Below are 12,568 nucleotides of genomic sequence, written 5' to 3' on the forward strand. Positions count from 1 at the left end.
ATTGTCAGAGACTCCGGTCACCCAAGTTGTTTTCTCTGCTACCGCACGGCAAGCGGTACAGGAGCGTCAAGTCAAGGACCAAAAGGCTCCTCAACAGCTTCTACCCCAAGCCATAAGACTGCATTAAACAATTCATAAAATTCGGCACCGGACAATTTACATTGAACCCCCCCCCCCCCACCTACAAGTACAGATTATCTCAACTAGCCTGTACCGTTGCCTCCTGTATATAGTGTCATGACGTTGGCCTGAGTGGGGGAAGTTTATGACCCCAATAAATACCTTTCCCCTTTTTCCTTTCTCTACTCTACCAATGTGACTATTGAAAATCCCTTGGTTAACATTGAGAGAGAGTTTGGTGACATCAAAAGATGGGAACAGAACCATATTTCGGTAATCCAACCAGCTGAAAATATGCGTTGATACTTAATGAATATGATGTCAGTTCAGTTGACGTCTGAGACATGATTACTGATGAGAGGACGACATAAACTGTATCTTGGAAAATCTACACATTCTTGTTATCTGATTCACATGGAATTGTTGTGCAATTTAAATGTTTAAATATGAAACTATTTGTGAAAAGATTAAATGTAATTTTTTAGCTTCTTAATGAGAGAACGGTTTGTCAGGAGAACACCAGTCTGCTCACTCAGAGGCCCCGCCCAAGTGAACAGACATAGGGTTATAAACTATGAAACACGCCCTTCTTTCACCACTATATAAACCCCTTGACGAAAATGTAACTTTCTGTTCCGAGGACGTTAGGGCGACAGTCCTACGTTAAAAGGGCTCAGATAATAAGCTGTTCCAAGGACGTGTGGACTTGAGGTCACCACATTGAAAGGACAAAGACCACCTACAGAACTAAGCCAACCTTAGAGAACCTAACAAAATTAGCATCAAATTTCAATGTGAGAAGGATGAATTTCGAATATACCAGCCAGACTATAGCATGAGCTTAAAGTATGGCAACTTGGTATGAACTTTTAACTCTTATTCACTAAAGAAGTGATACCTCCTAGCCGTCGCATTAGCGCAGCAACTGTAGACGTGGGCTAGGAGAGGACGGACAGAGTATTTGTTCTACCACACGACGACGGTACTACCAAGTATCCGTTCTACCAACAGATATTCTTCAGAGGACCACCCCATCTACCGAAGCGCAGCTCAGAGTAAATATTTATTGCATTCTCCTTTTTCAAATGGCCGGTAATTTAGAATGCATAAGATACTGTATTTACGACAGCATAGTTTCTCCCTTTGTTCCTCAGTCTTCCCACTCTTTCACTCAAACCCAAACCCCTCTCTTTGTGTAACCAGCCCATATATCTGTTCCGTCCGCTAGGGTCATTTTCCTTTATGAAATCATTTGTAATCAATGTATGATTCATTCTGTGTATGCAATTCTGTGTGATTAGTTAGGTATTTAGTAAATAAATAATTAAACCCAGTTTTATATTGCTGATTCAACTTGTTAGCCAGGGTTCATGAAGATAACCAAGAATGTACAACTTTCAGATGAGACTGAATCAGGTGACGATTAAATATTGACTGCTATTGAGGTAAAAGATAACCAGGTCTTTAAGAGCTTATTCGGAAGATAACAACTCTGTAAACATTATTTCGTGGTGCCCCGACTTTCTAGTTAATTATCTAGATGATTAGCTTAATCAGGTAATATTAATTACAGATAAATTATTGTATAGAATAGCATGTCTTAACACTTAATCCGGCATAGCCAAAGACACGACAATGGCCTCGTTATTCTTCTTCTTCTTCTTAAATATTTTCTTCTTCTTGAACTGCACTGTTGGTTAGTGGCTTGTCAGTAAGCATTTCACGGTAAAGTCTACACTTGTTGTATTCGGCTCATGTGGCAAATAAAGTCTGATTTGATTTGATAGGTGGTTGATGAACCGTCTGGGGAACTTTGTAGGGGTGTGGGGTGTCATGGGGGTTCTATGTACAGTGGACAGGGAAAGAGGCTTGGTTCTAACTTTCTAGGATTGTTAAAATGAAGTAGTGTTTGTGCTTTTAATGATGGAACAATTGGGCCAATAAAGGTACTTAAAAAAAATCGCTCTCTCTCTCTCTCTCTCTCTGAATTCACTATTGAGGGGGTTGAGAATGTGTCAATCACATTTAATTTTCACGCTCAACAATCTGGCTCGAGGCTGGGCTCTGCTTATGTAGGCGAGATTTGCAGGTTGCCAGAGATGCTAAAAGATCGTCAGTGGAGTGGAAGATGAATATAGATGTTTTTCTTCTCTTCCCCCTCTCTCTCTACATTCAGCCCTGTCTCTTTCAGCATCCCCTCTCCCCTGACGGCTGGCTAGCCATAAGTGCACAGCCTCACAAAGTTGCCTGCCTCTCCTCTCCTCGCCACCGGCACCACATTAGGCCCCTGCTCATTAAGTGCACTGTATGACTAAACAATGAAGAGCAAGCACTCCTAGATAGTAGGGTGAGGGTAAAACAACACTGTAATAGAGGACACACACTCATCCTCCCCCTCATCTCATCTCCTCTCCAGACCCACAGTCCATACTCTGTCGTGAGAGTCAGTACAAGGTTACACATCCCAGTCATACCGGTAGAAGGGCCTTGTTTTGTGTCTGTCCCGGTTTTACTATCTGTCCCATTAACATTATTATGGGGTATAACTATATGCGAGTCTGGGAGCAGGGATGCAGCACTGGAATACAGGAATGTGCAGCAGTGGTAAACAGTGAAGATTTTACTCCACAGCACTAAAAAAGCTATTAAAAGGCCGAGCTGGTTTGCTTCTTCTCCTGCTGAGGAGGCTCCCAGGTTCTTGGGGAGAGTTGGAATATATAATCTGATAGTATTAAGTTGTCTGAGAGCTAGGCAGAGGGAGGATGCTGCAGCCCCAGCTTTCTTCCTGTCCTGCCGTCTGGAGTGTGCTCACTTATGGAAGTGTGGTTAATTGTGGATTGAGTGTGTGAGTGCAATGTCAATGCAGATCCTAGTCTGTCTCCTTTTCTGTACTCTTCTATCCTATCAGTCTGTGTCTCTGCCCTGCTGTTGGCTCTCCCAAATATGTTGTATTGATCAGGGTGGATTCTGTATGAACCCATAGCTCCGGCAGAGCCTCGGCACCTTTAGACTGCTACATGAACTCCAGGAGCTTCAGAGTCCCTGGGAGACTTACAGTGGGTTTATTAGCAGCCATCGTGCCACTGCGCCACACTCTCAGCCTCTAATACGAAAGGTGAAGAGGTTAAACATGTCCTGGTGATGCTTCACTAACCCCCTGTCTCTCCTCTCTGTGGAGAGGTCTTTATTTCAGTCATCACAAAAGCCCTTCTCTTTAGATGTCATGTTAGAGTGGCCTGCTACTTCCATGTCCATTCCCATGTTTGTTTATCTACCCAATCTTTTTCATTGGGCCTGTCAAGATATCACGGTGCAGAATCTCTCTCTCGCCACAGTACAAAGCAGTGAGGTGGATAAACTATGAAGTAAAAGTCTCATTAAATGTTAAGCTTCCAAGTGTGAGGCTGAACCCCCACCGGCTCAGAGCATCTAGAGCGGGTTCGGGAAAAGGGAGTAAAACTGTGGGAATAACACAGGCAGCTGTTCTTAGAGGAGAAAAAGGACTGAGATTCAATGAAAAGTCGTCTGTCTTTATGAGTGCTCCCTTTGCAGCCAGGGTCCAATTGGTTCCTTTCCAGGCTGCACACACAGCACACTCCTCGTGTGAATGGTCCACATAAAGCTGCAAAGTTGCTTTAACGTTGCACCTCCGTCTCTGTGCAAAACTTCAGAATAAGGTAATAAGGTTGAATTATCCTGTGCATGTCGTCATCTTACATAAGCAGCTGCAACCTGTAACGGACTCAAGTGTCACATGGCGAGTCCTGTAGCGGTGTCCCTGTCTCTTTGGTTTAGTCACACGATGGCTTAGTAACTAGAACAAAGGTTCCTAGTTCCTACTCAACTGTCTCAAACAGGAATACACAGCCGCTATTGACAGGAAGTAGTTTAGTGAGTTCATTATTAAACGTTCTATTGTTCTGTTTCATGTTTAAATGATCATTATGATAGCCTGAATCCCATTACTCTGCACTAAGTAACCACTGAGAAGGAATTAAGGCACACTGTGTGTTTATTGCTTGGTTAGTAAAATAACAAATTAGTGTAATCCATTAGGCTCTGATTAGAATGTCAATTGCTTGGGAAGTGACACTAGGAAAAATAAATATTAAGCAATTGTTTAATGTGAGGAACATAGATATCTCATCCATGTGAAGTAACTTACTAACATTAAACTAGTCATTTTATTACCCTGACACTGGCTCTTATTCTATGGTGTGAATAAACTAATGAAAGCGAGATCACACTCAGCTGCGGGCTTTGACTATCTCCTCTCAGCGTATCTCCCTGTCTGGCAGATAGCACAGGAGGTTGGTGGCATCGTAATTGGGAGAACAGAGTCATGGAATTGACTGGAGCGGAATGAGGGGAATGGTATCAAATACATCAAACACATGGTGTCCAGGTGTTTGATGCCATTCCATTTGCTCCGGTCCGGGCCATTATTATGAGCCGTCCTCCCCATCAGAAGCCTCCACTGTCAGATAGCCACAGTGTGTCCATCACAGTCTATAGTTGTCTAACCAATCCTTTCCTAAGCTCAAATGGAGAATAACCGGGTTCTCTGGTCCTGAACCTGTTATTATGTCCCGGGACATTCCCCCAGACACCTTCATCCTGAATCCCAGCAATTTGCTTTATAGCTCCAGCATTTAAATGTTTAATTGTGCGACGTCTTGAGCCATGTGAGGTCTTCTGAGCCCCGGGGCAGGGGCATGCGTGCGTGGAATGGAAGGGAGAGCCTGTCAGGGTCTCACATCTGACCTGTCATCACCTCCCACAACCCCATTCCACTCCTGCTTCTGACACACTCACACACACTTTCATACATTTACACACACTTACAAACACATACATATAGATGGATAGACTAATACACTCATGCACACAGATACACACTTAGGGATAGAGACATCCACCTATAGACACATTCCCTCTCACATTCATATGCTCAAACAGTAACACACACATACACACGCTCATTAACATACACACACACATTCACAAGAGACCACATGCAATCACACAATCTCTGAACGTCATATCCACACACATGTACTCACTCAGATCCCTCTCACACACATATACATAGACACACACTTACACCCCCCAACATGAAAAACGCAAATGTATTCAGCTCAAGTCCTCCGAGCTGGAAAATAAGATCAGTCAGTGAGCCTTTGACCCTGGCTGATGGCTGTATGAGGATGTGACAGAGAGGAGAGAGAGAGTGTGCGTGTGTGTACATTTGCCCGTGTGGACCTGTCAGTGCACAAGCATGTGTGTGTGTGTGTGTGTGTGTGTGTGTGTGTGTGTGTGTGTGTGTGTGCATGGTTGTGTGCTTGCGTGTGCGTGTTCTGCAATGCTTGGGGGATCTGCTGCTTATCTGTTAAGAAACTGCTGCTGTTCGTTATAGTGTTTACATTCAGCTAGGCTCTCGGGTAGAAATTATTCATAGCCATCTCCTTTCCTAGACTGATCACTTCTGCCTTTGGAATAGCTTGTATATGCTGCACACCTATTATTTTGTGTTTGACATAGTTGGTATTCATTTGTTATAACATTTAAAATTAATTTAAATAGACCCTAGATGTGGAGTATTTTGAAAAGAGAGAACAGGGTCATTCATTGCATGGAATAGTTCATAATTACCGCCTGGAAGACACTGTATAGATGTACTGTTAGAAGTCCTGTAACGATGCTGTTCAAATCAAATCAAATCAAATTTTATTTGTCACATACACATGGTTAGCAGATGTTAATGCGAGTGTAGCGAAATGCTTGTGCTTCTAGTTCCGACAATGCAGTAATAACAAGTAATCTAACTAACAATTCCAAAACTACTGTCTTGTACACAGTGTAAGGGGATAAAGAATATGTACATAAGGATATATGAATGAGTGATGGTACAGAGCAGCATAGGCAAGATACAGTAGATGGTATCGGGTACAGTATGTACAAATGAGATGAGTATGTAAACAAAGTGGCATAGTATAGTATAAAGTGGCTAGTGATACATGTATTACATAAGGATACCGTCGATGATATAGAGTACAGTATAAACGTATGCGTATGAGATGAATAATGTAGGGTAAGTAACATTTATATAAGGTAGCATTGTTTAAAGTGGCTAGTGATATATTTACATCATTTCCCATCAATTCCCATTATTAAAGTGGCTGGAGTTGAGTCAGTGTCAGTGTGTTGGCAGCAGCCACTCAGTGTTAGTGGTGGCTGTTTAACAGTCTGATGGCCTTGAGATAGAAGCTGTTTTTCAGTCTCTCGGTCCCAGCTTTGATGCACCTGTACTGACCTCGCCTTCTGGATGATAGCGGGGTGAACAGGCAGTGGCTCGGGTGGTTGATGTCCTTGATGATCTTTATGGCCTTCCTGTGACATCGGGTGGTGTAGGTGTCCTGGAGGGCAGGTAGTTTGCCCCCGGTGATGCGTTGTGCAGACCTCACTACCCTCTGGAGAGCCTTACGGTTGAGGGCGGTGCAGTTGCCATACCAGGCGGTGATACAGCCCGCCAGGATGCTCTCGATTGTGCATCTGTAGAAGTTTGTGAGTGCTTTTGGTGACAAGCCGAATTTCTTCAGCCTCCTGAGGTTGAAGAGGCGCTGCTGCGCCTTCTTCACGATGCTGTCTGTGTGAGTGGACCAATTCAGTTTGTCTGTGATGTGTATGCCGAGGAACTTAAAACTTGCTACCCTCTCCACTACTGTTCCATCGATGTGGATAGGGGGGTGTTCCCTCTGCTGTTTCCTGAAGTCCACAATCATCTCCTTAGTTTTGTTGACGTTGAGTGTGAGGTTGTTTTCCTGACACCACACTCCGAGGGCCCTCACCTCCTCCCTGTAGGCCGTCTCATCGTTGTTGGTAATCAAGCCTACCACTGTTGTGTCGTCCGCAAACTTGATGATTGAGTTGGAGGCGTGCGTGGCCACGCAGTCGTGGGTGAACAGGGAGTACAGGAGAGGGCTCAGAACGCAACCTTGTGGGGCCCCAGTGTTGAGGATCAGCGGGGAGGAGATGTTGTTGCCTACCCTCACCACCTGGGGGCGGCCCGTCAGGAAGTCCAGTACCCAGTTGCACAGGGCGGGGTCGAGACCCAGGGTCTCGAGCTTGATGACGAGCTTGGAGGGTACTATGGTGTTGAATGCCGAGCTGTAGTCGATGAACAGCATTCTCACATAGGTATTCCTCTTGTCCAGATGGGTTAGGGCAGTGTGCAGTGTGGTTGAGATTGCATCGTCTGTGGACCTATTTGGGCGGTAAGCAAATTGGAGTGGGTCTAGGGTGTCAGGTAGGGTGGAGGTGATATGGTCCTTGACTAGTCTCTCAAAGCACTTCATGATGACGGATGTGAGTGCTACGGGGCGGTAGTCATTTAGCTCAGTTACCTTAGCTTTCTTGGGAACAGGAACAATGGTGGCCCTCTTGAAGCATGTGGGAACAGCAGACTGGTATAGGGATTGATTGAATATGTCCGTAAACACACCGGCCAGCTGGTCTGCGCATGCTCTGAGGGCGCGGCTGGGGATGCCATCTGGGCCTGCAGCCTTGCGAGGGTTAACACGTTTAAATGTCTTACTCACCTCGGCTGCAGTGAAGGAGAGACCGCATGTTTTCGTTGCAGGCCGTGTCAGTGGCACTGTATTGTCCTCAAAGCGGGCAAAAAAGTTATTTAGTCTGCCTGGGAGCAAGACATCCTGGTCCGTGACTGGGCTGGGTTTCTTCCTGTAGTCCGTGATTGACTGTAGACCCTGCCACATGCCTCTTGTGTCTGAGCCGTTGAATTGAGATTCTACTTTGTCTCTGTACTGGCGCTTAGCTTGTTTGATAGCCTTGCGGAGGGAATAGCTGCACTGTTTGTATTCGGTCATGTTACCAGACACCTTGCCCTGATTAAAAGCAGTGGTTCGCGCTTTCAGTTTCACACGAATGCTGCCATCAATCCACGGTTTCTGGTTAGGGAATGTTTTAATCGTTGCTATGGGAACGACATCTTCAACGCACGTTCTAATGAACTCGCACACCGAATCAGCGTATTCGTCAATGTTGTTATCTGACGCAATACGAAACATCTCCCAGTCCACGTGATGGAAGCAGTCTTGGAGTGTGGAGTCAGCTTGGTCGGACCAGCGTTGGACAGACCTCAGCGTGGGAGCCTCTTGTTTTAGTTTCTGTCTGTAGGCAGGGATCAACAAAATGGAGTCGTGGTCGGCTTTTCCGAAAGGGGGGCGGGGCAGGGCCTTATATGCGTCGCGGAAGTTAGAGTAACAATGGTCCAAGGTCTTTCCTCCCCTGGTTGCGCAATCGATATGCTGATAAAATTTGGGGAGTCTTGTTTTCAGATTAGCCTTGTTAAAATCCCCAGCTACAATGAATGCAGCCTCCGGATAAATTGTTTCCAGTTTGCAGAGAGTTAAATAAAGTTCGTTCAGAGCCATCGATGTGTCTGCTTGGGGGGGGATATATACGGCTGTGATTATAATCGAAGAGAATTCTCTTGGTAGATAATGCGGTCTACATTTGATTGTGAGGAATTCTAAATCAGGTGAACAGAAGGATTTGAGTTCCTGTATGTTTCTTTCATCGCACCATGTCACGTTAGTCATAAGGCATACGCCCCCGCCCCTCTTTTTACCAGAAAGATGTTTTTTCCTGTCTGCGCGATGCGTGGAGAAACCTGTTGGCTGCACCGCTTCGGATTGCGTCTCTCCAGTAAGCCACGTTTCCGTGAAGCAAAGAACGTTACAGTCTCTGATGTCCCTCTGGAATGCTACCCTTGCTCGGATTTCATCAACCTTGTTGTCAAGAGACTGGACATTGGCAAGAAGAATGCTAGGGAGTGGTGCGCGCTGTGCCCGTCTCCGGAGTCTGACCAGAAGACCGCCTCGTTTCCCTCTCTTTCGGAGTCGTTTTTTTGGGTCGCTGCATAGGATCCACTCCGTTGTCCTGTTTGTAAGGCAGAACACAGGATCCGCGTCGCGAAAAACATATTCTTGGTCGTACTGATGGTGAGTTGATGCTGATCTTATATTCAGTAGTTCTTCTCGACTGTATGTAATGAAACCTAAGATGACCTGGGGTACTAATGTAAGAAATAACACGTAAAAAAACAAAAAACTGCATAGTTTCCTAGGAACGCGAAGCGAGGCGGCCATCTCTGTCGGCGCCGGAAGTTCCATTCTCAATGCAGTGCTGTTCATGCAGATGTAGTCAGGTAGGATAATTCAGGACTGTCCTCTGAGTATCCCAAGCCCAGCTCAAGGCCTAATGGTGCACTGTCTGTCTGTCTGTCTGTCTGTGTAATCCTGGCGAGACGGAGCGACCCGGGCCAACACACGCCCATCCAAACCTCTGACACAGGAGATGAGATGCTGAGAAGATTTCTATAATCAATTTAGCCGACCAGGAGGGGATAAATCCTGTCCATTTTCCTCCTCACTCGCTTTTCCATCTCTCCTTCATCCCTTCCTCTGTTCTTCCTATCTCCCACCCGCACGCCCCTCCCGCTGCTCATACACAAATTAATCATTCAGCAGCCGATGTAGTGAAACGTGGAGTAAACAAGTCTATTGCCTATTATCCCGGGAGGCCGGGAAAGAGAGAAGAGTGAGGGGAGAGAGGCAGAGATATACAGTAGAGGAGAAGGAAAAACAATGTGGCTGTCCAATACCACAGATCAGAGAGCACACGAGGTCCAGCCTATCTCCAGCCTATCTCCAGATTATCTCCAACCTATCTCCAGATTATCTCCAGCCTATCTCCAGATGATCTCCAACCTATCTCCAGCCTATCCTCACGTCCCCGAGTCATTTGCACTTATGACCTCAAGGTTTGCACCAAAAGGAATGACCAAGTCAGCTAGCGCGGCGCTGTCTTTATCCACGTGTTGTGCCCCCATACAGTAAATAATAAAACCACGTGGTCTAATGCCGCAATGATGAAAGAGGGAGAGTTCAGGCTCCTGCTCCTCCATGCCTGGAGTTTCTCCAACAAAGAGAGTGTATAGGCTGAGTGTACTTCAGCCCACTGAATAATACGTAGCGCGCAGAATAACTATAATGCAGCTTTAGAGTGCACAGTAAGTGCCCTTTGTTTCTATGCATCAATGGTTTAGAGGGGCTTCCCTAACCACCGGCCACCAACAAATAATAACCACACCTAGCAGCACTACAGACTGCTAGGATTACTGTATTTGTTCATTGTGACTCTCAAACCCGGATCCGGGAGCGTAATCATCGCCTGACACTAATTAGCATAACGCAACGGAAATAAATCTTCCTAGAAAATATTCCTATTCATGACAATCACAAATGAAATATATTGAGACACAGCTTAGTTAAAGGGTCTAACGGAAACATGGCAAAACATTTTTCACCGATAGCTCAACCCATTATCATTCCATGAGATGAAAATGAATGTTCAATCATTTTTCTATAATTAGACACGCAAAAACTACCAATCCCTTTCATTCTAAAGAAGGTCTCACGCCCTGACCATAGAGAGCTGTTTATTCTCTGATAGTTGGGGCGTGATAGTGACTAGGGTGGGTCATCTAGGTGATTCATGGTTTATGTTGGCCTGGTATGGTTCCCAATCAGAGACAGCTGTTTATCGTTGTCTCTGATTGGGGATCATATTTAGGCAGCCATTTCCTCATTGTGCTTTGTGGGATATTGTCTACAGATAGTTGCCTGTGTGCACACCAGTAGCGTCACGTTTAGTTTGGTAGTTTGTTGTTTTTGTTCGGTGTTCATTTATTAAAGGATAATGTACGCCTACCACGCTGCACCTTGGTCCAATCATTATGATGAGCGTGACAGTAGGTTTGCTGTTTGCTTGTTGAAGCTGGAATATTTATGAGGACAGTTGCACGTTGTGTCGGTCAATAAAAACTGGAGGTTGATCAGTAGAATCTAATGTAAAGTTGCCATTGTTGTTTGTTCGTGTCGTGAATGTTGTATGTGGTTGTGTGGAAGGAAGGCAGGAGGTGTACTTACTGGCATGGTCTGGCTGCCATGGAGGGCACTGATTGCAGACTGGGCCTCCGCGTGTGTGGAGAACTTTACAAAGGCACAGCCTGAAAAACACACACAGACACACACACACACACACACACACACACACACACACACACACACACACACACACACACACACACACACACACACACACACACACACACACACACACACACACACACAGGGAGGGAGAAAGAGGCAGGGTGCCGGCACGCACAAACACGCACGCACACACACACATACACACAGGAAGTGAATAAAAAGCAGGGTGCCTTTATTAAACACTGTGAAGAGAAGCGCGTCAAAACATTTCACGGAGGCACAGAGAGACTCCCATTGCACAGCAGGCTGCTCCTCCCCAGGCTGCTCAAGCTGCAGGCTCTTGTACAGATTGCACTGATGAAGCAGAAAAGCATGCTATTTAGCACCACATGCCTGTCTGTGCATATTAAATACAGACCCAGTGAAATACATATTGTCTTAAGTCGTCATTATGCATTAGTCTACAGTTCCTGGAAAGAAGCTAAACATGTTGAAGGGACTAATGCCGGTTGGATCAGGACCTGCAGCGAAGGAACCCAGGGGGTAAACCTAGAGAATTACTGCATCTTTAAGTGTGGTCTTATCAAACGCTCTTCTCCTGTTTACCTCTGGACAAAATAATTGAGCCTGATAATATACTGTATAAATAAATATGTATGTAACTTAGTTGACAGTTAATGGTTAGTTGACAGACAGGTATCCATAAATATCTGTAAATCTTTGTTTTTGTAAAGGATTGCATTATCTGACTTATATGACACTGATGTTCATTCACATTACCCAAACAGAGTATAGCGGGGACTAAATCTTACCTCTCCTACACTCTTAAAAAAGGTTTCCAAAAGGGTTCTTCGGCTGTCCCCATAGGAGAACCCTTTTTGGTTCTAGGTAAAACACTTTTAGGTTCCAGGTAGAACCATTTTGGGTTCCATGTAGAACCCTCTGTGGAATGGGTTCCTCATGGAACCCAAAACGGTTCTAATTGGAACCAAAAGGGTTCTACCTGGAACCAACAAGGGTACTTCAAAGGGTTATTTTTTAAAAGAATGTACTTGCCCCAGTGTCTCGCAAAGAACAACGCAATTGTTATGACATCCGCCATTCCCTCTTTACTTTTGTACGACTGTCGAGTCAGAATGCCAGGACCTCAACCTCCACAACATTCCACAACAATTTTCATAAGCACTGGCATGGGACTATGTTTCAGAGACATGAAAAAGCAGGGCTCCCACTGCTATTTACTGCATGTCAGAAGGTATTGCTTTCTACTAGACTGTGTGCCAGTTGCCTTGGTTGATAGACCATGGGGCCTGGGTCGTTCAATGAAAATAGTGCCTATTCCATCCCTTTGATGTTTTAAGTAGTAATTGTTC

The 12,568-nt window shown here is 45.2% G+C and overlaps 1 protein-coding gene across 1 annotated transcript in view; it reads right to left on the reverse strand.

The window, feature by feature from the left end:
- Window positions 1-12,568, reverse strand: part of LOC139406520 (CUGBP Elav-like family member 5) — a 372,414-nt gene that overhangs the window by 43,930 nt on the left and 315,916 nt on the right. Inside the window, exon 5 of the mRNA XM_071149184.1 lies at window positions 11,133-11,212. Coding sequence (XP_071005285.1) covers window positions 11,133-11,212 — 80 coding nt within the window. The remainder of the gene's footprint in view (window positions 1-11,132; window positions 11,213-12,568) is intronic.

The sequence above is a fragment of the Oncorhynchus clarkii genome, chromosome 4 (genome assembly GCF_045791955.1).
Source record: "Oncorhynchus clarkii lewisi isolate Uvic-CL-2024 chromosome 4, UVic_Ocla_1.0, whole genome shotgun sequence".
Classification (NCBI taxonomy): domain Eukaryota; kingdom Metazoa; phylum Chordata; class Actinopteri; order Salmoniformes; family Salmonidae; genus Oncorhynchus; species Oncorhynchus clarkii.